This window comes from Plectropomus leopardus, chromosome 16 (genome assembly GCF_008729295.1).
Source record: "Plectropomus leopardus isolate mb chromosome 16, YSFRI_Pleo_2.0, whole genome shotgun sequence".
Taxonomy (NCBI): Eukaryota; Metazoa; Chordata; class Actinopteri; order Perciformes; family Serranidae; genus Plectropomus; species Plectropomus leopardus.
This window is the reverse complement of record NC_056478.1, coordinates 10822068-10847772: the sequence shown is the minus strand read 5'-3', so window position 1 is coordinate 10847772 and position 25705 is coordinate 10822068. Positions and strand designations below refer to the sequence as shown.

General features: G+C 38.3%; 1 protein-coding gene across 5 annotated transcripts; it reads right to left on the bottom strand.

Moving 5' to 3' along the window:
* Positions 1-8239: 8239 nt before the first annotated feature.
* On the bottom strand, positions 8240-17458 carry zc3h14 (zinc finger CCCH-type containing 14). 5 transcript variants are annotated; one of them, XM_042503264.1, is made up of 17 exons: positions 17337-17458; positions 15250-15292; positions 15033-15147; positions 14825-14865; positions 14506-14680; positions 12565-12886; positions 12305-12468; positions 11932-12032; positions 11354-11512; positions 10749-10826; positions 10420-10576; positions 10091-10296; positions 9842-9983; positions 9607-9746; positions 8905-8987; positions 8622-8728; positions 8240-8458 (listed from the first exon to the last, which is right to left on the bottom strand). In XM_042503264.1, exons 1-17 carry the CDS (start codon positions 17370-17372, stop codon positions 8455-8457), a joined length of 2073 nt encoding a protein of 690 aa, XP_042359198.1. In that variant the 5' UTR covers positions 17373-17458; the 3' UTR covers positions 8240-8454. The 5 variants fall into 5 exon arrangements, with proteins under 5 accessions (XP_042359198.1, XP_042359200.1, XP_042359199.1 ...); XM_042503266.1 differs by having other exon boundaries at positions 8905-8984; XM_042503265.1 differs by having other exon boundaries at positions 9842-9980.
* Between the last annotated feature and the right edge of the window lie 8247 nt (positions 17459-25705).

Genomic DNA, 25705 nt, shown 5'->3' with positions numbered 1-25705 from the left:
TTTCGAGCCTTAAATGACCTTAAGGTGCAGGGATAAAGCAAATTCTTAGCTCCTCAGAAAATATATTTAAAGGTCCAGTATGCAGCATTTAGGGAGATATATTGGCAGACATGGAATATAATGCAATAAGTATGTTTCAATACCCCTTTCCCAACAAAATTAGCACATGCACGCAGGTTTCTCAAACACGGGTAAACCCACTAAATATAGGCAACTGAGTTCATTGTCAGTGAACTCACCGCTGCAGCACACGAGTCTGCCTTTCTGTCAGCTTTTGTTTGTGTGTAGGTTGTTTTGTTGGTGTGTCCATGCAATGTCACTTGTGTCTTCATGCTGCTTAGGAGGAGATGGACGGTATTTAGAGGTGTCATTGCATCTTGCCGGTTAAGGAGCTGAAATTAGGGCCATCAGGGCCGATCAGAGCCAGAGGTGATAAAAACCTGTGTTTACTGCAGAGTCATTTAACCTGGGTGTAAATGCTGATTGCACGCATTCTCATTGCATTAAAAAGTCAGATGTTTGGCTTTTTGTGCAGTGGGAATGAGGCTGAAGAATTGTTGTGTTTTCGTTACCTTAGAATGAGCCTCTTATAGCTACATAAGGAGTGGGTCCTCGTCCATGAAGATCGCCATGTTGCACCACCATGTTTCTACAGAACCCCAGAACAGACAAACCAACAACTGGCTCTAGACAGGAACATTCATATTTTTGCATTCCCAAATCAGCCACCGTAGTTAGGAATCTGAAAAACACTGATTTGTAAGGTGAAACTGCTGTTCCGTTTGTTTTGGAAAGAAGGTGACCTCTGCAGATAATTCAGCTCCCAGAAATAAATTCCTGAACATCTGGATATGAAGTTATTAGAGAAAAAAGGTGGGCACACATTAGCAGGTGCTGGGCTATCGTCCCATCGCCGATGTGCTAAACAGCATTGAAAAAACTCGAGCTTATAACACGAAACTGCTTTATTGAGTCCTTTTACTGGTTTTAATCACCAGATCCATTTGTTTTGGAGAGAAAGAGACCTCTGCAGATAATTTGACTCAGTTTAAACCTCCTGAACAATGAACACTAAAGATATTCTAACCAGGAGAAGTTCTAGCTGGTTGCAATCTGCAATTTACAATGCTAGATGCCACAAAATCCACTACTTCTTTTTTCAAGCTTTTTATGAAGTAGATTGTGATCTATTGACAAAGTATGCAAAGAATAATTCTTTTTTATTTGTCTGACATTTTAAAAGTCCAATGTGTAAGGTTTCAGTTGATTTAGTGGCATCTAGCAGGGAGGATTGCAGATTGCAACCAGCTGAAACTTCTCCTGATTAGAATTTCTTCAGTGTTGATTGTTCCGGAGGTTTTTACAGGGAGCCAAATGAAGCACAGAGGTCTCTTTCTCTCCAGAAGAAAACCAACTTCATAATTTAAAGCAGTAAAATCACTGAATAATGCAGTTTTATGTTGCAAATCAGACGGACTGCTAGCAACCTACCAATGAAGGCTCACTTTTTTTCTGTAACTTCAGATCAAAACGTTCAAGAGGTTTAAAATAAAATAAAGTGCAGAGGTCTGTTCTTCTCCAAAACAAATGGACTTTGCAATTAAAACCAATAAAAATACTGAGTAAAGCTGTTTCATGTTAAAAATGTTTCATGTGTTTTTTTCAATGCTGATCAGCTAGTTATGGAGGGGCTGCTAACTATGGTGGCCGACACAAGAACACGAAAAAGGTAATGGCCCTGCCTAGAACCATTGTTTGGTTTGACCGTTCTGGGCTACTGTAGAAACATCGCAGTGCAACATCCACAGACGAGGACCTGCTCCCTTCATAAATATTAACAACTCATTCTAACAAAACAAAAACACAGCTAATCCTTTCTTCTTAGTGTGCACTAAAGAAAAAAATACTTATATTGTATTCCATTTCTGCCAATATATCCCCCTAAATCCTACACACTGGACCTTTATTGTGACGTTTTCCAGTGAGTTATCAGTGCATTTGTAAGCTATGTCATCTGGTGATTATTAAAACAAAGAAAGCTTTTTACTCTCTTTTAATTCTGGTGCTCAGTAAAGCTCTCAGCAGCACAAAACAGGCTCGATAGCAGCTTATCAAACAAAGTACCAGCTTAACACACTTGCTCACACAACATTTATCCTGAGTAAAATTAAGTGGAAGTGACAGCTGATAGGAACAGTTCAATTAATATTAACAACTGCTGTCAACAAAGTCTCTCATCTTCTTCTACAGGCCTCACTTACTTGGAAAACCCCCTGAAGGGCCATTTATTTAGATAGCAAACTGAGCTGCCCTCATTTGTGGTCTCCTTTCCTTGGAAATGACCGTGGGAGGTTTCTAATAAGCACCGAATTATTGAGGGAAAGCGAAGAATCGTGTAGACGCTGATGACTGTAAAAATAACACAGAGGCACGTATTGTGAATTTAATTATACTGAACAAAGTATTCACTTCAAAACAAAGGCCAGTTATGAGTCACTGCAGCAGAAGTGTAAAGTCCAGTCTGTAAAAAGTTGACTCTTTTTTTGGCTCAGTTTTGATACAGTCAGCATTTAGAAAGCTATAATCAGGATATATACATCTACAGTCTTGAGTAATATGCCGATATGAAGTTATTTAACCACTCAGATACATATAAATAGTTTAGTTACAAACTAATGCTGAAATAATGGCCAGTGTGTTGTTATTTGCATCGATAGTGGTCTGCCACAAATGTCACCTGTCAGACATTTTGAATATGAATATGGATTTCTGGTAATCTGGGAAACAACCTATGCGGTAAATGCCCGCCTCTTCACAGTTGTTAAGTTGAAAAATTTATATTTGTCTGCCCTTGTTTTAAATTTAATTGACTTTTTGAAACCTGAGCAAATTGCTTTGATTTCTTGTAAAAAAACATGGGGAGAAGGCAATGAGCAATGACATGGGCCAGTGATTAGCAGGAAATTAGTTAAAACGTTACAAGAAAATTACTTGAAAAAAAGTGTAAATAATTGTATGATGAACTGTTATCTATCTATTTCTGTTAAATGAAATTAAACACAACAAAAGAAAAAATGAAAGGTAAAAACAAACAAGAACATTCCCCAAAAAGTGCTGAAAAATGAATATATATATATACACACACACACATATATATATATCTTTGATATAATTTTTAATTTATAGTTACAATAATTAAAAAGTACAGTTTTCTGGACATTTTTATTTTTCATTTCCCCCTTTACAAAAACACAAAATCTTTTTATTTCTTGTCACCTTTTACCAATTTCTTGCAATTTGCGGGAGATTCCTTGCCAAGTTGCTCACTGCCTTTAACCCCATATTTTCGAAAGAAATCAGACCAATTTGCTCAGGGTTGAAAGGGTTTAAGACATTCAAGTTATTCCAAAATGTTGCATTGTTTTCATATTGCCTAAGTTTAGTTATGACGCAGCACTTCCTCATCCGCTGAGAACATCTGGAGTGTTTTGGCAGCAAGCAACCTATTTATTATTTTAATACTGTACAAATGACAAGAACAGTCGATGTACTGTGGGACTTCTTGGATTGACCAGAATTAACCTCTTAAAAAAAAAATAAAAAAATAAAAATTAATTTAAATGAAAATTCATTTTAAAAAGTGTAATGGGCATCAGAAATATACGTGATAGTAAGGGACTGTACTTAATTTTTAGAGTGGGGGGTGGCTGGGGTGTGTACATGTAAGTACATGTGTGTATACACACACACACACACACACACACACACACAACACACACACATATATATACAATACAATAGCTGATTATTACTGGTTTATTTACCCAATTTATTCTTATTCCTTTTCCATCACTGACCTTACACCTATTTTTGTATTTGTAGTTGTATTTATGTATTATTGATTACTGTTATTTATTTACATTTTTTCTTCTTCTCTCTTGCACATTTCACATCTAACAGATTTGCCATGCAACAGTCTGTAACTATGTTATTTTAAGTGACAGCAAATGCAAAATGCTAACAGCAGAATTATCCTTGTTTGATTTGCTGTATTAATATATATATATATATATATATATATATATATATATATATATATATATATATATATATATATATATATGCATGTTGTTTTTTTTGTTTGTTTGTTTTGTACCTGTAAATTCACCAATGTTTAATTTCGCACTAACGATAATAATTAGAATAATAATAAAGTACCAGAAAACTCCCTGAAAATGAATTAACAAAACGTAAAAGAACAAACACACATTATTTTAAATATGTAATAATGATCATTATTAATTTGGTTTTTCCCATGACATTTTCCCCTAGCTTTTTAAAAAAATGGTTTTCTAAATGAACTAATTTCAAGCAATATGTCAAACATTTCTAACCAAGTTGCTCATTGCTTTTTTTCACGTGTTTTTGAAAGAAATTGCATCGATATGCTCAGGTGTCAAAGAGTTAAACACTTGTAAAAGGTGTCTGAGAGCAGCACAAGATACCTGATGTTGCTCTAAGTTTCAAAGAGTTAAAGAAAACATGCAAAAAATGCAACCATTTAAAGTAGAGTGTCCTTCCTCTAAGTCAGGGCTACTTAGCTTAATTTGCCTGGGGGGCACTTTTGCAAAATGCCAGGGGCCAGTTGCAGCTCCCCCAAACAGGTATGAAGGGCCGTTTGATTTGAGGGCATTCAGGTTCAGGTACACTTTTTTGATTACAGTTCTATTTTGGTGCCTTTTAAGCACTCTAACACATTATGTACATTAAAAGTACAAAACAAAACCTCCCAGTGTGTATTATTAAGTTTCCCTGTGAATAAGGAAATAGTGTGAGGGGCCACCTGGCACCGTACCATCAATTTTCAGCACTTTTTGGGAGTCATTTTCTTGTTTTCTTTTAACCTCTCTTTTGTTTCTCCTTATTTTCAAGTAATTTTCTTGTAACTTTTTTAAAACTAATTTCTTAATAGTTTTTGGCACACGTCTTTTAGGGTTGCTCATTGCCTTCTCCCCATATTTTTGCAAGAAGTTAAACCAATTTGCTCAAGTTTCACAGGGTTAAGACACTTAAGGTATTCCAAAGTGTTGTTTTCAACATAACTCCGTCCCCAGAGCTTAAAAAACGATCTGAAGCACCTCCGGTGTTTTGCATCACTACTTCCCCTCTCATAAATAACGAACAGTCCCTAAATACAATTGTTTTGACACCATTTGTATCACAGTCTTTTGTTTGAATTGAAACAGGATGTTTTGAATGGTTGTGCATCACATCTCTGTGCAGCAGATTGAACCAACAACATATAAACAGCGATAAAAGCCTGAAATTTGTCATGTTTTTATCAACAGCACAGTAAACAGATTGAAAGCATTTTACCGTGGTTTGTTTGCTGCTTTAAATTGGCGCCACCTGCCTCATGTGAGTGTGTAGTGAGTTAGATGTAGTGTGAGGAGTCCTCCAGGTGGAGGCGGTGTAGGAGCTGCAGATGAGCTGCTCTGTTGTTGAGAATGAGAGGATGAAGAGTCAGTGATGAAGCTGCTGTGTGCTGTAAATGTGTCAGGTTTGAGTGTGTGTATAAAGAGCAGTTTAGTGGTGGTAGAAAAAGACTGGGTCCCGCTGTATTACTCTCAGGCTGCACTACAGCGTCTATTCACAGGCGCGATCCCACTACTGAGCGGCACGGGGGCTTTGACCTGCTCCGTTTCCGACCTGGGCCGGTGCACCCCTCCTTAGGCGACCTGGTGGTCCAGGGCTCCCCCCGGAGCACCATATCGATACCGAACTTAGTGCGGACACCCGATCGGCATAGTCCGCTGCAGCTCAGAGCTCCTGAGCTCAAACGGTCCGCCAGCCTCAGCCTCCCAGTAGCTTGGATTACAGGCGCGCGCCACCGCACCGGCGTCTAAAAGCTGTGCTCATAGTGGTTTTGAATTTGACTAAAGTGACGTCATCGTGGCGTGAGCGTACGCTGCAGCGGCTTCTAGCGGCGGGAAATAAAACTGCAGCTGCAGAGATGAAGATTGATAAAACCTCAAAATATCACAAACTGATGATAAAGTGCCGATTTGTTAATGTCGGTTTAATCACATATTATATCAAAAAAAGAAATCAACTTAAATTATTGCAGCTACTGTGAGTAATGTGCCTGTTTGAACCGTTTTGATCACTCTCTTTTCAGTCTCTGAAGTGGGCCTACACAGAGCAAATCTATACATTTACCATAATACGCATGTTTTTATTTTAACACAACGGTGTTATCATTACTTTTTAATCAAATTAGTGTTTTTTTGCTTTTTGCACTCTTCGCAAAAACATACATCATCTCATGGATGTTTGAATCACAGATTTAATCAATAATATTTTAGTTTAATTGACTGAATTTACTGTGTGCAATGTACCCATTTTAACTATTGATATAAATCACTCTCTGTCCGGTCTCCTGGTACACAGAGCAAATCTTTCAATTAACCAAAATATACTGATGTTTCGTTTAACCTAACCTCTATAATACATATTTCCAGTTTGGGGAAAAATGTTTGGGGTGTTTTTTTTGTCATAAAATAGATCAAATAAACATCATCTAAAGACACTCTATACTCTACTTTGACTGGAGGCAACCCTGTACCATAATGGTAAGTAATGAAAAAGTTTTTGTTTCAAATTTGAACCTTTTTTGTTAAACACATCTAAAATACTCAGTAGGTTACAATGCATACCTTTTGAAATGTTAAAACATTAACAAATAACTATTTTCATAAGACTGCATGTCTGAATACCATTGTGGAGCAACCTCTTAGAATTAATGCTTCTAAGAGCCTTAGCATGTTTCATCTAACCTTACATGAACCATTTAACAAACCTATAACCTTCTGCAAAATAAAGTTATGTCAAATTCCACTGTTTGATCGTTGGTGCTTCATTTGAATGCTGGTTTTCAGCTTCATGAGCGTCCGTCAGTCTCCTGTGTCTCTTCTGATACAACTAACATCAAACTTATCCACATTCAACTGTAGCGATGAAAGAAAATTATGATGACTTGAACAGTACATACATATACCTAAATTCACTATTGATAATATGAGTTTTCTGTGACGAATTCTGAAGGACGGAGACACCGGTTGAAGCTTCAAGCAGGAAATGTTTAATACAAGCAAAAGTATAAGTATACAATTATGATTACAATTACACTGATCACTTGGAAAGGCAGTAGTATTTATACAATGCTCTGACGTAGATGGTAGGTATCAGTTACTAACATGTCAGTTACAGGAGTTCCTTGAGAAATAAGGCATGTATTTGTGTTGCTAAATTTACGGGCACTGGTCCAGCTCAGGTATGCATGGTCAAACATAACTTGCAGGCACTAAGACTTTGCCATGGTGCTTACTTACTTGAGGTAGGTGCTTACTTGAGGTAGATACATACTTCTTATGGAGTATACATAATCATTAACAACTATAACAACTTACCAAAATGACATAGTGTCATGGTGAATCCATAATGGTACAGATTTTTATAAGTTTCCATCACTTTATTAGCACAAAAAGCCGGGAAATGACATTTTCCACTATAATACATCCATGGATCCTCATGAGAGTCTGCAAAAAAAGGTATTCAGCATGGCCTCCACAGAGTCACGTGACCAATTTAGACACTATTGGTTCCTTATGGTCCTGCTTCTTTTTCATAGTTTTGTATAACTGGTGATGTATTGTGTTTGTAAAAGGCCAAAAATGGGTGTTGCCTCGAATCATAGAGAGTTAAACGTAACTGTGTCATCATTACTTTTTAATGAAAGTAAATAAGAAGAATGTCTTTTCAAAAATCCCTTTGTAGAAAATGCAAACTAAGACTCTACTCGTCTCCCAGTAACAAGCACCTGACTATTTATTTTCTAATTTCACCTTTACACCTTCATCTTGACATTATAAGGCTATTTCTAACTGGGCATGTCTGTCGATTAAATACAAATCTGAACTCAAAAATGAAGACAGTCATATATTATATTTATAAAAAAATGTGTCAGCATCTTATTTATGTTAACAGCTTACTAAAAGAAAATAAATTCCATGTGTGTTGTTTTCTTTTTAACGTAACTGAAAATTGTATAGTTCTATGTTTTTCATTTGCCTGGTGTCAGAAACAATCACCCTGTAACACCAAGCATCCACTTTGTTAGTTTACATCTGCACCAACCCTCACTATTAAGAACATGAGATAAATGATGAGAGGACTAGAGTTTTAAGTTCATTGTGGAATATTTTAATCTTCTGAGAGCACGAGCAAAAACCTCTTCATCCTACAAAACACGTCTCTTAAAATCAGTCCAAACAATACATTAAAATGTAACAAAACAACATGTAAAGGAAAAGAAGAATGAAAATCAGCAGACGCAGATCGAGAACATCCTCCATAGTTTCACATGTAAACCATCAGCAGACTCCCAGGACTTTATTAGCTGTGAGACACAGAGACAGACAGCATTTAGTGATTGAAAAAATGATTAAGTAAAAAATAAAATAAATAATGGATTCTATTTTCCATGTTTTACTACATTCTTTTTTGCATTAGATACTTTGATGTCAACCATAAGGAATGTACTATTGTCCTTATCTGTTCACCTGCTCTGTGTTTTTGTCCACTTCAGGGCGTGTCTCGGAGGCACCGTTGTAGTTGGGTGGAAGAAGGTACATCCAGGTCGTTTACACTGCGCCGCAAAGCGACAAGGCTGTAGATAAAAGGAGCAATTAAAAAAGTCTCAGGGCTTGTGCAGTACGTTCTGACTGAAAGCGTAAGCACAAATAAAATCTCAAATTTTAAATTTGCACTTCCTGTTTAGCTTAATCCTACATTCATCTAAATTTCAGTTACAGATTCAGAGCTGCACTCTTCAAAGTGAGTCACCTTGGGATGGTAAAATGGACAGTCCATCTTCTTGCACTCTGGGAAGAAGCGGCACACACTTTGGGTTTGCACTGGCTGCACTGCTGTGAACACAAAGGTTGAAGTTAGAGATGCAAACTCAAAGATCTTCACATCCTCTTCATGTCGGTGCTTTATTTCCTGGAATCTAAATGCAATTTTCTGATTCATTTGCATCATAATGGGTTTCCACACTCATTCATTTATTTGTGGTGGCACACCGTGATCAAAACATCTGCTGGCATATACTGATTTTATATTTTTGAAGCTGGACCGTTAATTCAAAGTGCTTTTAGATGTATATATACTGTCCTGTTATTATACTACTGAGGGAAGAAGTCATGTTGAGTTCTACCTGAGCTGCATTCATGGACATGCAAAAATGTTTGAATTCAGAGAGGGGACACAGAATGGTTAAAAAGACAAACACAGACATGAGCAGAGAGAGGGGGAGTGACTGACCAGTGCGTGTTATTGACAGATGTAATAGTCTTTTGGTATCTTTTAGTCATTTTTTTGTGTACCCCATTATATGTTGCAATTTATTGTGTTACTTATTAATCGCAATTTATTTCCTTCAGTGAGGTATTTCTATAAGCCCATTTGGCTTTCTGACCTCTCCGGTGCCTGTTTTTTTGTTACTCTTTTTAATGGTGCAAATAAATAAATGAATGAGAAGAGTACCTGGCCTTTGAGGAGGAGCAGCTGTGCTTCTCCGGCTGACGTGAGTGAAGGGACAGTCTGGCTTGGTGCACCTGGCGTCATATTTGCAATTTGGATGCACAAAAAGGCATTTATCTCCAAACTTGCAGGTGGGAAAAGTCCTTCAGAAAAACACAAAGAAAACGTGAATCATGATTTAGTGACCAATAACACCTACATTATCATTTTATTTCATTATATTAACAGAAATACTGACTTGCACTGTGTTGTAGGATGATGGTATAAACACTCGTCTCCACTTTTACAGACCGGCCAGAACTTGCAGCGCTCCATCACCTTCTGTTTCTTTAAAGGGACTGCATCTTCTTCTGCCATCTCATAGTCCATCACATCATCTGCTGAAAAGGGGACAGAATGTAAACTCGGTACTGAAGCACTGAAAGGTTTGAAATGTGCCATAAATACAAGTTATTTAGTAAGGAATTATTCTGATGAGAGCCCACACCTTCTGATGACGGGAGACCTCCTTGTAGTCTTTGAAGGACACTGAGTTTGGGCTCCCTGCTGACGTGGACACTCGCCTCTGTGACCTTTGTGGGTGGTCTCACATCATCCAGCTCCATCTCACAGTCTGTAAGATTCCCCAGCGGGCTCGGTACCCCATCTAACGTCACTATGAACTTGGGGCTGGCAGAGTCTCCCGTCTCCTTACTGGAGTGAGAAAAGAAAGCAGAAAATATGTGACAAATGCTCATGTAAAAAAGGAAAGAGTTGAGAGCACACTCTGATAATGTGTTTAAGTGTGTGTGTGTGTGTGTGTGTGTGTGTGTGTACCTGGCCTGGACGGTGCGTGGCAAAGCAGACTGGACTTCTCCTTTGACCTGAGGACGCTGCTGGATTCTGGCTGTAGCTTCTTCCAGCTGCGGTCGGCTCATTATGAAGGAGCGGGTGTCGAATGGTTTTGTCACACTGCCTGCAGCGACCTCAACACCTACAGGGACATGACAAGCACATTTATCCCTCTGTAATGCATCACTGAAAACAAACCATCAGGCATCTTCTACGACTATTTTGAGAGAAAAAGATTTGTGAGAGGACACTTTTATTGTTGCGCCTCTCCAAAGTTGCCCCATAAAAGCAAAACTGTGCAAAAGAACACTCACCATATTCACTCTGCTCTCCTCTTTCACTGCTCTCAGCTAAGTCCAGCTGGAGGCGGGAGGCTAAGGATCTCGCTGGAGCTGAAAGAAAACGTCATAATAGTCATCCTCGGAGTAATACTAATATCTTTTTTTTTTTTTTACAGTCGTTTATTAGTTAAAGGAAAACTTCTACATTTCCACATGTTGTGTGTCTAAGATACTAATGGGAACAATAATTGGCCTGGTATTGAGTGAGAGCGCTGCAGCTGCCACAAAATGAGGGAAAGGACTTAGGGATCAGAGTTCTGTAGAATTCCTCCCAGTAATTTATTTTTTCAATATTAAAATTTTAATTTTAATCCCTGTTTTTTTTTTGCATGGGTGGCAGCTAGCAGCAGTTAGCAACTAATGCAAACAAGAAGAACAACAACCAATATGTCTGCAAATTGGGGAGATAATGAGGTAGGGACCTCCTTACGTCTGAGCAGGGAACTAGATCAACCACCATAAAAAAGGTACGATAAATGATTGTTATTGCCATGTTACTGAGTGGCTAACAGGTGGCAGAGTAATGAACACAGTTTAAAGGTGCTGCACATGCTGTTGCAATTCTGCTCTTCACCTACCAGTAGCTCTGGCGGGAGGCAGCTCTGTGGCGGTGTAGGCCTGAACCCTGGGGGCCAGACTGTGGAGGTGCTCCTGGACTAGCTGGATGGCTGCAGTCATCTCTTCACTGCTGGCGATGCGAGTACGAGGTGCAACAGGGACAGTCTGTCTCTGTGGTACTGAGGAGAAACAGAGAGGTCAGTATAAGTACACAGGGCTGAGCGATACAGCTTTTTAATAATATTGCAATACACAATATTTTGAAGTGTCCTTTAAACTAATGTTAACTACTAAAATACAAAATTATTGAATGAACTGCAGTTACAATAAAATTAAATAAAGTATCTACTGTCATAACAAAGTTGAATACACTACTGTTATAACATTTAATAAAATATGGTTATAAGGAAGTTAAATCAAGTACTCTTACCATGAAATTTAAAAAAGTATTGTTATAATTAAACCGATTAAAGCGGGAATCATCATGCTTTTATTCTGAAAGACCTGGCTTATCTCGGGCTGGGAGTGTCCGTGTTTTTATTGTGAACTTGAGGCCTCTGCTGAACAGTTATTCATGGTTACATGGTAGTTAACATACTTGTGGGGTAGGCTGTAGTTTTGGTGATTGAGTCCTGAGCCTCAGAGATGGCCTTCAGGATCAGATTCCTGTTGGCTTGTTTGGCTGGAGGGAGAGTCGGCCTGAAACAACAGACACAGCAGGAATGATAAATCTCAGCAGAGACAGTCAGCTGTCTGATCATCCAAGACAAGTCCGTGCTGAACTGTTTTGCTGTTCCTTTTAACCGAAAATATAAAATATGAATTCTTCATGATTGCAAAGACATAGGATAAATCCTATATGCTGCACAACTTTGATTATTAACAGTGAGTCATAATTCTGGCCGAGCTTCTATTTTGATGATGTAAATTATCTGATTTTTCACAATAAAATACGAGATGTTAACACTGACTTGCGTTCCGGTTTGGAGGGTAGGGACACTCTGCTGGACAGGCCTCTGCCTCCATGGACCGAATCCTCCTCTTCCACTTCATCGCTGTCCTCGTCCGCCGCTCGGTTCACTCGCACCACTGAACTTGCTACCGGTGCCTTACGTTTCCTTGACAACTCCTCCTGCTGAACAAAGACAGCAGATCATTATCATTACTGATCCTCACCTACACTTGTCTGGCAGTTTGTCAGCAGAAAATGTCTCTTATCAAATCTCTGTACCTTACTGGCTCCAGGTCTGGAGGTTCTGCTGCTCCTGCTGTCACTCTGCCGGGAGTGAGAGGATCCTTCAGAGGGTCGACACGTGTCTACAGAGGTTAGCGATGTAAACCTGCTCTGACCGGGTCTGTAGATTTCAGCTGTGGGTCTATTAGCTGCGCTGCGTGTTCGACCATGATTAGTGCCTATTTCTACAGGATCCTCGGCAATGAGGTCATCATCCATCTCTGGTTTGATGTCAATCACAGCCTCGAGGGGGAGCGGCTCCATGAGGGGCTTAACAGTGGAGGTGAGTCGAGAGGAATTTTTCTCCAAGCTGCTTCTCCTGATGACAAACAGAGTTATCAGAGGGTTTATTTAAAGAGTGACTAAACCCCCATTTTTTGGCTTCAGTGTCTCCTCTGTGGAATATGAAAAACGTCTCAAAAATGAGCCAAGAGGGGGACTGACACGCACCCAATCACTAAATTATGCTCTTTTCTTGATCAACAGCACCTTATTGTCCCCGCACACACACAAAGTAGTTGGTTGGTAAGAGGGCGGCGACAGGGAGGCGACGGGGCGGCGACAGGGGGCTCCTGCTACCAGGATCAACCAAGCTAAAGTAAACTGCAATAGCAGATTTCAACCTGTAGAGGGCAATCACTAGAGCCACTTTCACACAGAGATCGCACTATAGGGCCACAATGAAGTCCCCCCTTTATATTGCCCTTACATTTTTACACAGAACCAAACAACAGCTGCATCAATCTGCTCACATGCGTGATTATACACCGCATTAGCGGTCAAAAGATTATCGGACTGGTCGATTATTGGGGCCGATATTTAGCATTTTGACGATTATTTGCATTGGTATTTTATTTCAGTGATTGCCAATAAAATTAATTAATTAAAAAGTGCAAATAAAGTGTCAGCATGGGAGGAACGGAGATGTTTTTTTTAATTCATGCTTTGTTTAAATTTTCACTTGATTCGTAAAAAAAAGTTGTTGGGAACTTGCTGTAAATGATGTTGAACGTTTCAATTTTGCCTAAACATTTGCTAAAGGCATTTAAACAAAGTTTTATGTTGTATTTTGTTATATTCCCATTATATATTATATATTATATTCCATTCTTAATATTGACAGAAATATTTATTTTTTTATTGTAAATGTATATTGGTTCCAAATTCCAAACATTTTCCGATCTCATTAAATATTAAATAATCTGTATTCGTATCAGCCCTGAAAAACCAATACTGGTTCACTGTACGCAGCATCACAGCATCCCATATTCAAAAGAGGCTTGACGGGTGGGACATGTAACACAACAGCACCGGCCTCCAGTGTGACATATAAGCATTGGGGGCGCTCTCTAAAAAATTAAGATGGCATAACACGGCAACAACAATCATTTATCTTCTCCGTAATATGGCGGCTGATCTTTTCCAGTTTGTGAACATTTTTATGACCACTGTTCCTCTTCTTTGAAATAGCCGCTAACTGCTAACAACCCTTTTCAAATCTACCACAGTGGGTCGCACACATGACAATGTCATCAAAACATCACACCCGTGCTACTCAGGGTCCTGTCTTTCCAGCTTTACGTTCTGCACAGAGCTCATTATGGCGTGATTACTGCATCCTGCCCCGGCTCAAAGGCGAGACCACCCTGCCCCCCTTTTTTTCCCCGCAATGGGACGTTATATACAGAACGGCGAGACGGCATAATAACGTTACATTCCCACCTTGAACATGTGGTGTAAATGCGGCTTATGCATATTTGTGGCACAAAATACAGAATTTTAATACTTCACACTAAAATGTCAAGAGTTGGACCTGAATCACTCAACAACACTTATATATTGCTTTTAAACTTTGGTTACTCTTAAAGACAACAAACTGTAAACAGTGAAAGTCAACACATGAGGACAAAAAGATTATTTCAGCTTTGGATGAGGTACCTGCTTTCATAAGCGGAACTGGACACGCGAGCTTCAGTCCTGTCCGAACGTGAGCTGGACACCGTCAGCAGCTTCAGCTCCTCCGCTCTGCCGTCCTCGCTCACAGATGATCGGCTCCTTCCAGCCACAGTACCACCGTCAGACTGCAGCTGATGTCGACTGAGGGATGCAGGCTCTGTAACAACCACGTGAGCAACAGGATGAAGAAAACTGCATTAAAATGTAAGATGTATGCATTCTATGAAAACTAAACAGTTATCTATTCAGCCGGTTAAAAAGAGCAGAACATCTTCATTGCATTCAGCGTCGTCTCACTTACCGACTGCAACAGATCTTAACTTCTCCAGGACGCCCTGCAGCCTAAAATCAATCATCAAAACCACGTTATAGCTAGAGCAGATAGTGTCAAGAATAACTGCAGAGTGTTAACAGAAGAGAGTGCGTGATTCTTTCATACATCACAAAACAAACAGCGATATGAAATCTGATAAGACAGGAAATACACTTCTTGTCTGTTTTCGTCGTACCATGCTGTGAATTTAGTCGTGTTGTTTCCAAGGAAAAGGGAGAGATCGTCAGCCATCTGTTGGGCGGTTTTCTTGTTTGCTACCATCACCATAATATAATCAGGAAGCTCTTCATCTAAAACAGAAAACAGAGGAAACATATACATCATGTGAACACGTGATTGGAGTATGAAACAGATGTCGTCCCTGACTACAACAGCTGCGTTTAATCACTTACCGATATACGCCCCGAGCTCCTGAAGCTTACCCTTTATAGCAGCCTGAAACACAACAAAAGTACCATACAGATGATTAATTACCTACATAAATTATGGAAAGGATCCCTCTATTGATGTCATTCATATGCACAATGAGAGTTACCTAACAATAGACTAAGTAGCAGAGTTATTCATTTGATACCCATCACATGAATGGAAGCCTTCTGTTGGGTAAAAATCCCAGCAGACACCACCGGTGTGTAATATCGCCATATTTTGGAACTGTTGAACTCTGTCAAATTCACTGTGCTTGACTTCACCACAGACTGTATGCGTGTGGCTGCTGCTCTAGTGGGCCAATCACATGTCACATTAAATCGTGTGACATGTGATTCAAAATGATACAGATAGTCAAATGTTGTCAAATGATCAAATGCAAGTACTTATACCCAGTGGTGCAAACTGCAAAGTAACAACGTACATGTACTCAAATACTGTATTTAAGTACAGTTTTGAGGCACTTATACTTCACTTGAGTATTTCTGCACAATTAGTCAAAAGTTAATGATGATCATGATTTTATGTCCCCACCATTAAAAGAACCTGATTCACTCCTATTTTAACTTTTCATTGGTGTGCTGTGCTCATAAAGACTGATTTCATTTGGTCTGATTCTGTAAGGAAATGTTATTTTTAGTTAGCCTATATTTTGTGAATAATTTTATTTTTTTAGTTCTAAGAGATGCATTGACTTCAGATGAAGAAGAGCATTATTTTAAGTCTTATTTTGATGCAAAGATTTGTCAGCAGCAATGTAGCACAACATGAAAGCAGTGCTCTATTTAATTAAATTTAAATGTGAAATAAAAATACATTAATGAATTATCATGATTAATAATCATGAACTCAATATTGGTCAAAATAGTCATGATTATCAATTGGCTGTAATCATGCAGCCATACAACTTGGAAGAAAATATTGCACTTTTTACTCCACTACATTTATTTGAAGCTTTAGTAGTAGTTTCAGTACTTTTTACATTAAAACACAAGATAGAACTTTATTTATCTTGAGGGAAATTATTGTGCACCAATTGTAATTCAAAGAGGAAAAGAATGCAAATAAAAAGTTATAAAAACAATATATGCAATATCAAATGTGAACAACATCAGAAATGTAAACAGGTTAGCAGTAAGAACCATAAATAACTGAATGACAGAAAAGTTTAATCAGATTATAAACGTGCAAAATAAGTAAAGAGTTACGGTGAGGATCGTGGAAAACAAACAGGCCAGTGATAAGATGCAAATTAAAAAAAAACTTAAGAGAAGCTGGAGTTACCTAAGCATCCCATTTCATTTATTTTATTTGTGTTTTTTGTGTTATATGTTTAAATGTGCTTTTTTGATAATCTTTCATGGCCATTAGTGCTACGCAAATTCCCCTTTGGGAGACAAAGGTTTCATTCATTTCTCTCCATGAGGAAAATTTGGTGTATTTATATGACACTATGCATTTCGACTAAGTTACCCAGTAGTATAGAAAGTATCAATTTGCTTAACAATAATAAACAATATTAAAATGCTTTTACATGTTTACAGTAGTGATAAAAACAGTATAATATCATATTATACAATAATTCCACATCGTGGGAAACATGACTACTTCTACTTTTGACACAGTACATACATTTTACTGATAAGAATTTTGTATTTTTACTTAAATAACAATAAGACAGCAGGACTTTCATTTGTTACTGAGTATTTTTAAGACGTATTTCTAAGTGTAATTGTAAGTGTATTTCTACTTTTACTAATGTGAAGGATCTGAGTACTTCTTCCACCGCTGCTAAGTAGCGCTACGTGTCGTTATTGCAGAATTTGCATTAAAATATACCAAAATGCTGCCAACACTTCTGTAAACCCGCCTGCTGAATACACAGTGATTGACAAAAACCTCCTCGGCCTCGTAAATAAAAACCTTGTAACCATTCTGCCCTTAACGCTAGCATGCTAATGTTAGCTAGCAGCGTCTGCGCTTTCCTAACGCTAACTGGGCTTTAAAGTCTGCAGAAAATCACTCATAAGCATCACACAATGCTACTCACTCTTATTTTCTTGCTAATCTCCGTCCCAATCTCCATGTTTGTCGTTTTATTTAAGCAGATAAGATATAAAAGAAGCGACACTTGTGTGCAGCTTCACCGCTAGCCGACAGTTACGAATGTGACGTAAGATCACGTGGCTAACGAAGGAAGCCGAACAGGGACAAATCAAAGACATATCGCTCTTTCTGTCTCTCATTTCAATTCAATTCAGTTTGCTTTATTGACATGAATGTCGTAAAACAATATTGTCAAAGCCTCAGATACAATTAAATGATGACATAAATAAAAACAAGAAAAAAAAGATAAAATCAAGAATGATATTACAATCAACAGCAAAAAAAATTGATGCATGAATAAAAAGAGCAAGAACATGTTTATTTTGTGTGTGCGTGTGTGCATGCACACGTGCATGCGTGTGCGTGTGTATGTGTGTATGGTATGATCTATCTATTTATCTATCATCTATCTATCTATATCTATATCTATAAATATTTACCCATTTTTTGAAAACAAATATTTTGCAATTTATCAGTTTAAGTGTCCAATTAATTTTGCCATTTTCCATTCAAATATTATTATCATTATTATTTTATTATTATTTTCTAGCAATAAAAACATTGGTTTTAAACATTTAAAATAGTTTTTGTGCGGTTACAACTCTTTTACAGGTGGTGTCAGCTAACCGCGCTAACATTTGACCCAACTTTGTTAGGAACTGATGTCATCCAGCTACCATCTATCATCACAGCACTCAATCAAAGATGGAATCAAAACTCCTTTATATTAGACAAGTACATCAACAATTGATGTACTTGTCTAATATAATTGTCAATTGACAACATCTTAAAAATATTATGTCGAGTTCCACAAAATACAATAAATAAAAGACAACCTAATAGGAATATGTTAATGTATTGCATGCTATGTTTTTCCTAGGTGTTAACAACTATGCTGTATGTATTTAGGTGCTATTTTGTGCCTAATTTCTATGTAAAAGACCAAAGAGCTTCTGACAGTGTTGTTTTCTCAGGACTATAATAACAGTAAAACAAAATCATGCTACAATAATCTTTTTGCTGTATTGGCAGTAATACTGTTCAGTAATAATAAAATGCTTAACAATTCTTCATGGGCAGAGGGGACAGCAAACATAAATAGCATTGTATAGATGTGCTATCACCACAAGATGGCACAATAGACTCTTAAAAACAAACCACTGTGAGGACATGACATATTCCACAAATGGATGACTTACTTCAGTAAACGATGATCAAAACGGATTCAGAAACCAAAATCTGGAATCACTTACAGAAAATTTAAATAATGAATTTAGCCATAATCTGAAAAACAAATTTGTAAACCAAATAAAGACCTAAAGAATTAATGTTTTATAATTCTTCTGCTCAACTGAACTTTGATTCTCATCTTGGACAGTCTGTTAGTCTCAACAAACAAACAAACAAAATACAACAACTGCATTTCAAGTTATAGTGAAAATAAAACAGTGTGACTCATGCTTTGTTAAACACTTCTATCAGTGTTAGAGTTCAAATATAAATCATCACTGAATTGCTTTATTTTACCGCACTGTGTCTTGTGACTTTCTAATGTTCATAGCTGTGTGTTTTTCCCTCTGATATTATTTCCTGTTTTGCAGCCCCTCAATGCCAACCAACAATGACGGGAAGGATCTTGCTCGCCGTCTAGACGTCTAACACACTCTGAGCCGCGGCTGTCTGCTCTGTCTCTCTGTCTGCTTTGTTCACAACGTCTGTGTTAAGCAATTGTTTAATGTGTAGAAACATCAGCTTTGTCTTTTTTTCACAGTCACGTTGGGCCTCAGTTATATAAGAAGTGATGCTGACCTCACTTAACACTCCTCTCTATGCATACTGTATGCTGCTATTATCATTACGAGTATCACTCCTATACCAAGAATTATTTTTTTTTTCTTTAAATCTGTGTGGTGAAGTACACTTGTGATAAAGCTGAGTGTTATCTAACATCTGCATGAGAATTTACCTTTTAAATAGAATGACGATGAGTGCGGCACATGCTGTTTGGTCCCCAGTTTTGTGAGTCTTTTGCAGCATTGCTTCAGAAGTTAAAGAGTAGCTTTTGTATTTTTCAACCTGGACCCTGTTTTCACATGTTTTTGTTTTGAAGTGACTAATGGGATAAACAGTTTTTTAAAATTGGTCTAGTATTGAGCAAGAGTGCTGCAGCAAAGCAGACTGCAACATAATCACTAGGGGCAATTATACACATCACTTAACATCCAATAAAAGTGTTTATTTTTGCCACTGACAGGCTCAGATCACAGACTGTATAAGAAGATGGACAACGTGTCCCCACTTATCCTAAAGTGAAGCTAAAACATCCCGGATACGGCCCTTACCATCGTGTGCAGACAACATCATTCGAAGCCAACCAGACTCCATTTAACTCTTTTAAACCTGGTTTGACATCAGTTTTCTTGTGCTGCGTTTAAACACCTCTCACAAGTTATTTAACTCTTAGAAACCTGAGCAAATTGGTTTGATTTTTTTCAAAAACATGGGGAAAAAGGCAAGGACCAACTTGGCAACAAATGTCACACAAATTGCAATCAATCAGTAAAAGCTGACAAAGAAAATAACCCAAAAAATATTTTTTAAAAAAGGGGGGAGAATTTATGATTAAAAAGCAGTTTTCAGGTCATTTTCTTGTGTGTTTTTGTTTTGTAAATTTGATTTGCTTTAGTTTTGGTAATTTTTTGTAACTTTTCACTAATTTGTTGCTGTTTTTTGGGCCTTGTTTTGGTAAGCTGGTCTTTGCCTTAAACCAATGTTTTTTTTTAAAAAAAAAATCAAACCATTTTGCTCAGGTTTAAAAGGGTTAGATAAACCAAAAACAAGCCAAAATATTTTTGCATCTAACTGGGTGAATTAAGAGTTTATGTCATTCAAAATCAAGTTGTTTATTGTGGAAAAAATAATCAAGAACTTTTTTTTTAGTTTTTGTTCCTGTCGATTTTGAATTTATCATGCTTTATGGTAATAAAATTACTGTTTATTTGAATGGAGTTTGATGAGTTTGACAATAGAAATTTCAGGGCTGTTAAAATCGTACTCTTTAACAATAAGACATCCCTTTCGAATATTGTCAGGCACTGAGAATAACAATCTGAGCCTGTCAGTACCAAAAACGAGCACTTTTAGTGGACGTAAATTGACGATGCATCCCTCAAGAGATTACATGACAGTTTGTTCCACAGCTGCTGGCTCAGTACTGGACAAAATTCAAAAATTGTTGTTCCCATTAGTCATTTAGACAGAAGTTAAAGAGTAGCTTTGGTGCATCCAGGTTGAGAAAAACTGAAGCTACCTTTCCAAGTCAAATAAGGTAACGGACAGATGCTCTTGAGAATAGCAAAAGTTATTCATGCATACAGAAGTCTTTATCGGTCCCAAAGGTATCTATCAGTATGACAGCAAAACTTTCAGGTCACGTCTTCTCATAGATGATGCATTCATGCATTCATACTTGAGGCTAATGGTCACTTCAGTCATTTCTTACACACGCCGCTCTCTGCTGTGCATTTAGCCTCAAAGGGAAGCAGAAGCAGACTCCTTTTCTTTCTGTTTTCAAAGCGAATGACAGAGAACCTTGAATGGCCCTGACAGAAAGTCTGCAGTATGGCAAATACAGATTCCACTCAGGGAGGAGAGGCGCTCAGTCTCATTGTTGTTCATTTCTGAAGTGCTTAATTGGATCAAGGCAGAGGCAGGACCTCTGCAGTGACCCCAGTAAAAACAATGTTGCAACAACATCCATCAGCAGCCAAAACAGATTTTTACAGCACCGTCACACGCAGCCAATCTGTCCTGCTGCATGTTCTGAGGCATGGTACTGATGTATCTTCATTATCAAATGTGTTCACTCTAATGTTCAATGTGTGATTTTGGTGAAGTGCACACCAGGTGCATGTTGTAATGATAATTACAAAGGTAAAAAATATACATAGTACATATCATCACATCACACGATCTTACTGGACTATTTCCGGCAGAGGTGTAGACATGAGGGGGATGAGAGGGGCCACGCCCCCCAAATCTTTTAACATATTCTCATCTCAACCCGTCAGATATTGCTGCTATGTCAGTGCTGCTCACATCTGTATATGATACGGTTGGTATCCTCCTGTATCTGTTGTGGTTGTCTGTTACGCAACGTCAATCCAACACGCTCTCACTACGAACTTGTCACATGGTGCCGCTCTGTCAGGACCTTCCGCGTTAACACGTTTTAGGTATCCTTATACGCCAGCTGTTTACGCTCTAGGACGCGGTTACTGTGATGTCAACAAATGCACATAGTGGGATGACGTCGTTGTGGGATGACGTCATGTTGGGATGATGTCATGGTGGGATGACGCGGCCCATTACCATGATGTCAACAAGTGCACATGTGTTGAGATGAAGCAGCACGGTCCCAGTGTTTACACAACATCAAGGACTGTCACGATGGTAAGGATTACTCACCATAGTCAAATATGGTTGGGTTTAGGCAAAAGATGCACGTGATAAAGTGTAGAAACACACACACACACACACACATCTCAACTCTGTATGTTATCTATGGGCTATCTAAGACTGTTAACAATCTTTTTTATCATCTTGCAAAAAAAGCAATCAAGTATATTTCTTCTATTGTTAAGTATTCCTTTAAGGTTTCCCTATGCAGGAATGCCAGTTACTGTTTGTACACACATTCGCAAGGGATAATAAAAGTAAAAGCAAACCCCACTGTCATTTGGTGTTTTGCCCTGCTATATTTGAGTTTCTTTAGTCAACCTCACCTGAGCACTGTGGGGGTGCACCCCAATAAATGTCCCAATTACAGAAAAATCAGAAGACTGATGGTAACATTTGACCTGGCTAGCCTGCAGAAGACCGCAGGAGTATATTTTAGAGACTGCTACCACTGTCCAAAGCCAAAAAGCACCACTAACACTAGCAAAATAGACATAATCACACAAATTAGGCTAAGCTGGCAGAGAGGCAACTGCAAACATCCACGCCTACATCATTTGTAAAAAACTCTTAAAAAACCAGTACGTCTAAATTTCAACTGCTATTTTACATCTCGTTTGTTAAAAGGTACAGTATGCAGGCCTCTTGGTTACTGTTTGTGAACACACTTGCCACTGAAAGTGAAAGCCAACCCCAGATTCACTCTCATTTGCTATATTTGCTTTTTTTTTTTATGCTGTCTCTCTTGCACATTAAGCCCCCAAGTGAGCATGTTGGGGCAAAAACCCATAAACACCTTAAACACAGATAATAAGAAAACACAGGCAGAGTCTCTGCAGAAAAACACATCACCACACACTTCTAGCATCATAAGTGATGGCTGAGAGGGATTACTATTTTTATATGAGTCTGTATATTGTTTTATAAGAACATGTCATTTCTACCTGTATTTCTGCTTTCATAATAAGAATTACATATATTTTGTGAAAATGTAAAATTAACAGTATGATGTAGCTTTAAGGAGCAGGGCCCTGTGTTGTGTGTATCTACAATACGATACGTTAACTTTTATTTGTCAGTAAAGTTGAAAGTTTATCTGTTGAAGTGATGACAACAGGCAGATCTACTGCACATGTAACAATAAAAGCAAGATGGGATGATGGTGCAACACTTCACAACCAATGACTGCAGCCCATAATAAGACCTATCTCTGTACTTTTGTTTGAATACATTTGTTTTGGTGTTCCAGGTGACAGGAACTGCATTTGCATGGAAATTTTGCCAACATACCACAACATAAGATAAGTGTGAAAAACACTTCTGAGAAGTTTTGTGTTAATTCCGTCTGCATTTAGTTGCCATCTGTACTGTATGTGTGTGACCGCAAATCTGCGATCCTGCTGCTGCCATCCCCCCAACACAGAAGCCTGTGGTAACTCCACTTCCCTTTTCTTTGAAATGACGTAAACTCAGAAACTTGCAGTTGCTAATCAGCTGATAAACTTCTGTGAAATCTTCAACCACATGTGCTGTGATGATGACAGTTGTGCCACTGAAGCGTCTCGTCTCTTCCTGACCCACAGACGCAGTGAAGCGCCACTCTCTCTTCCTTTTGAAACCTCTTCACCATTAAGGAAAGCAAGACTCTTTCAGTGTCACATTACAGTTTGGATAAGTCAAGATCCTGCCTTGAGGCTGGAAAGAAAGGATGGAAAGGTAGATTACAGGAAAAAAGCCTTTAACAAAGACATGCACAGGAAGATAATTCATTGCACCTGCTCTGACAATGTCCAGAAACCTGATACAGGCTTTCCTGGACAAGATGACACCCGTATGAATGAAGCTGCTGCAGCTGGGTGCTGGTGCACAATCACATTTTCATACTGCACACAGAGACGAACACTCGCATGCATGCAGAGTCACACAGTGGAACAGCTGCTCAGATTTTGTGCACACTTTGAGGTGATGTCAGAAAAGCTCCTGTGTAATCATTGTTTTGCTGCAAAAGACAAAATGCAGTCAGTTAAAAGTGCTTGTTTGTAGCCACACGTGCAACACTATTTTTTTTTCCTCCTTGTTTTGTGCATTGTGTCCAGAGAGGTTGACTGAGGACATGTTTAGTCTACACCCATGTGCTAAAGGGTTAACCAAGTTTTGATTTATGACATTTGAAGCTTTTACTCATTAGTCTGGCAGGGAAGTGAAGGCCCATTAAGATTTACAGCTGGTCTAAACACCGTTGCCAAACCTGCTGGAGGTTCAGAGGAGAGAATCGGGGGTCAGTGAGTCTAGATGAGACAGGGTTACACAGCAGGCAACATTTTCAAATATCCATCTTTGTGTTGTGTAGGAGTGCAGGTCAAGGGCTGAGCAGCATATTTAAAGAATTATACAACCTAGAAAGTGGTCTGCAGAGCAAACTTCACTCTGAGGAACTTTATGAACTCTGCTCAGCAATCTGTGTTATGTGATCTCGTGTTACAGAGGTCTCATCAGCATGTAGGATGGACGATTAAAACATCTACATTTTTTTATTAATTGGCCGTCAGGAGAGCAGCATCATTTGTGAGAACTGGATGTTTTGTTTCTGTTTGTATGCACCTACTTTCTATTTTTTTTTCTTGTTACACCAACCGCCCACACAGACTGGGTATGTTTTGGTTGCTTCTTCAGGAGAAAGGAGCTGGTTGTTGAGAACAAATACACACTCTTTCTTTTTTACTATCATTATGATCTGAGCGCAGAGAATGAGGAGAATTTCCAGATGGTACGGGGACACCAAATAAATTCATTGTTACATGACTGAGCCTTGAGGACACATACTGAAAGGAATAGTTTGACATCTTTGGGAAATACACATCTTTGTTGATTTGTGAGAGGATTGATGCCACTCTCGTGTCTGTGTGCTACGAAGCTGCAATTAGCAGCAAGATAGCTTAGCTTAGCTTAAAGACTGGAAACGGGGGAAACAGCTATCCCGGATCTGCACAAAGGTGATAAACTCTTTAAAGCTGGGATAGGACGTTTAATTTTGGTATAAGTGGCAAAAATCCAATAATAAACTTTGAGCACATTGTAATTTAAGCAGTCTGAGGGAGGAGGAGACTTTGATCAGTCACAGGTCATTTGTGGCTGTTTGTGTGTATGTCCCTGATTCAATGGCGGAGAATTCTGCAGAGAAAGATGTTCGTCCTATCATTAGCAAGAGTCAATGATGCATGTCCAAAGAAAATTTTAACATTTTGAAACCTGGAGTGCCAACACTTTTCTTGTGCTGCTTTCAGACACCTTTCACAAGTATTTAAAGCTATGAACCCAGAGAAAATTGGTGGCAATCGTTTCATAAACATGGGAAAAAGGCAATGTGCAACTTGGTAAGACTTGCACAAATTGCAAGAAATAAGATTTTATGGATTTTATGAAATTTTTCTTTAGAAAAAATGTAAGGGGAAAACATTTAGGGTTAGATGTTTAAAATGTGAGTGTCCAGCAAAGGGATGTCATATGCTGTAAAGATCTCTCAGGCAAATTGTGATTTGTGATAATGGGCTTTAAGAATAAAACTGAACTGAAAAATTGTTTACAGAGCAGATTCTCAGTTTTCAAGTAGCAAAATTTAGTCTTCTGATGTTACCATTTTTTACACACACCCCAAAAAATCAGTGGTTTTCATTTTGTTGCTTGGCTCGTGTTGACGCTGCAGGCCCAATAAAAATGTGTTAAACCACTGAGGAAAATGCAAGCACATATTTATAACCATTAAAAGTACATCTCACAGAAGGCTGTTATAAAAGAAAATTTACCATCAATAAAGTCGATAAAAAAAATGGAAAAACCAAATGCAACGCCTGGGAG

Coding starts and splice junctions, on each gene's coding strand:
- zc3h14 (XM_042503264.1), bottom strand. CDS start 17,372: ATGGAGATTGGGACGGAGATTAGCAAGAAAATAAGA. Junction 10,297..10,419: donor CCACGCACCGTCCAGGCCAG/GTACACACACAC, acceptor TTCTCACTCCAG/TAAGGAGACGGGAGACTCTG. Junction 9,984..10,090: donor AGGTCTCCCGTCATCAGAAG/GTGTGGGCTCTC, acceptor TCCCCTTTTCAG/CAGATGATGTGATGGACTAT.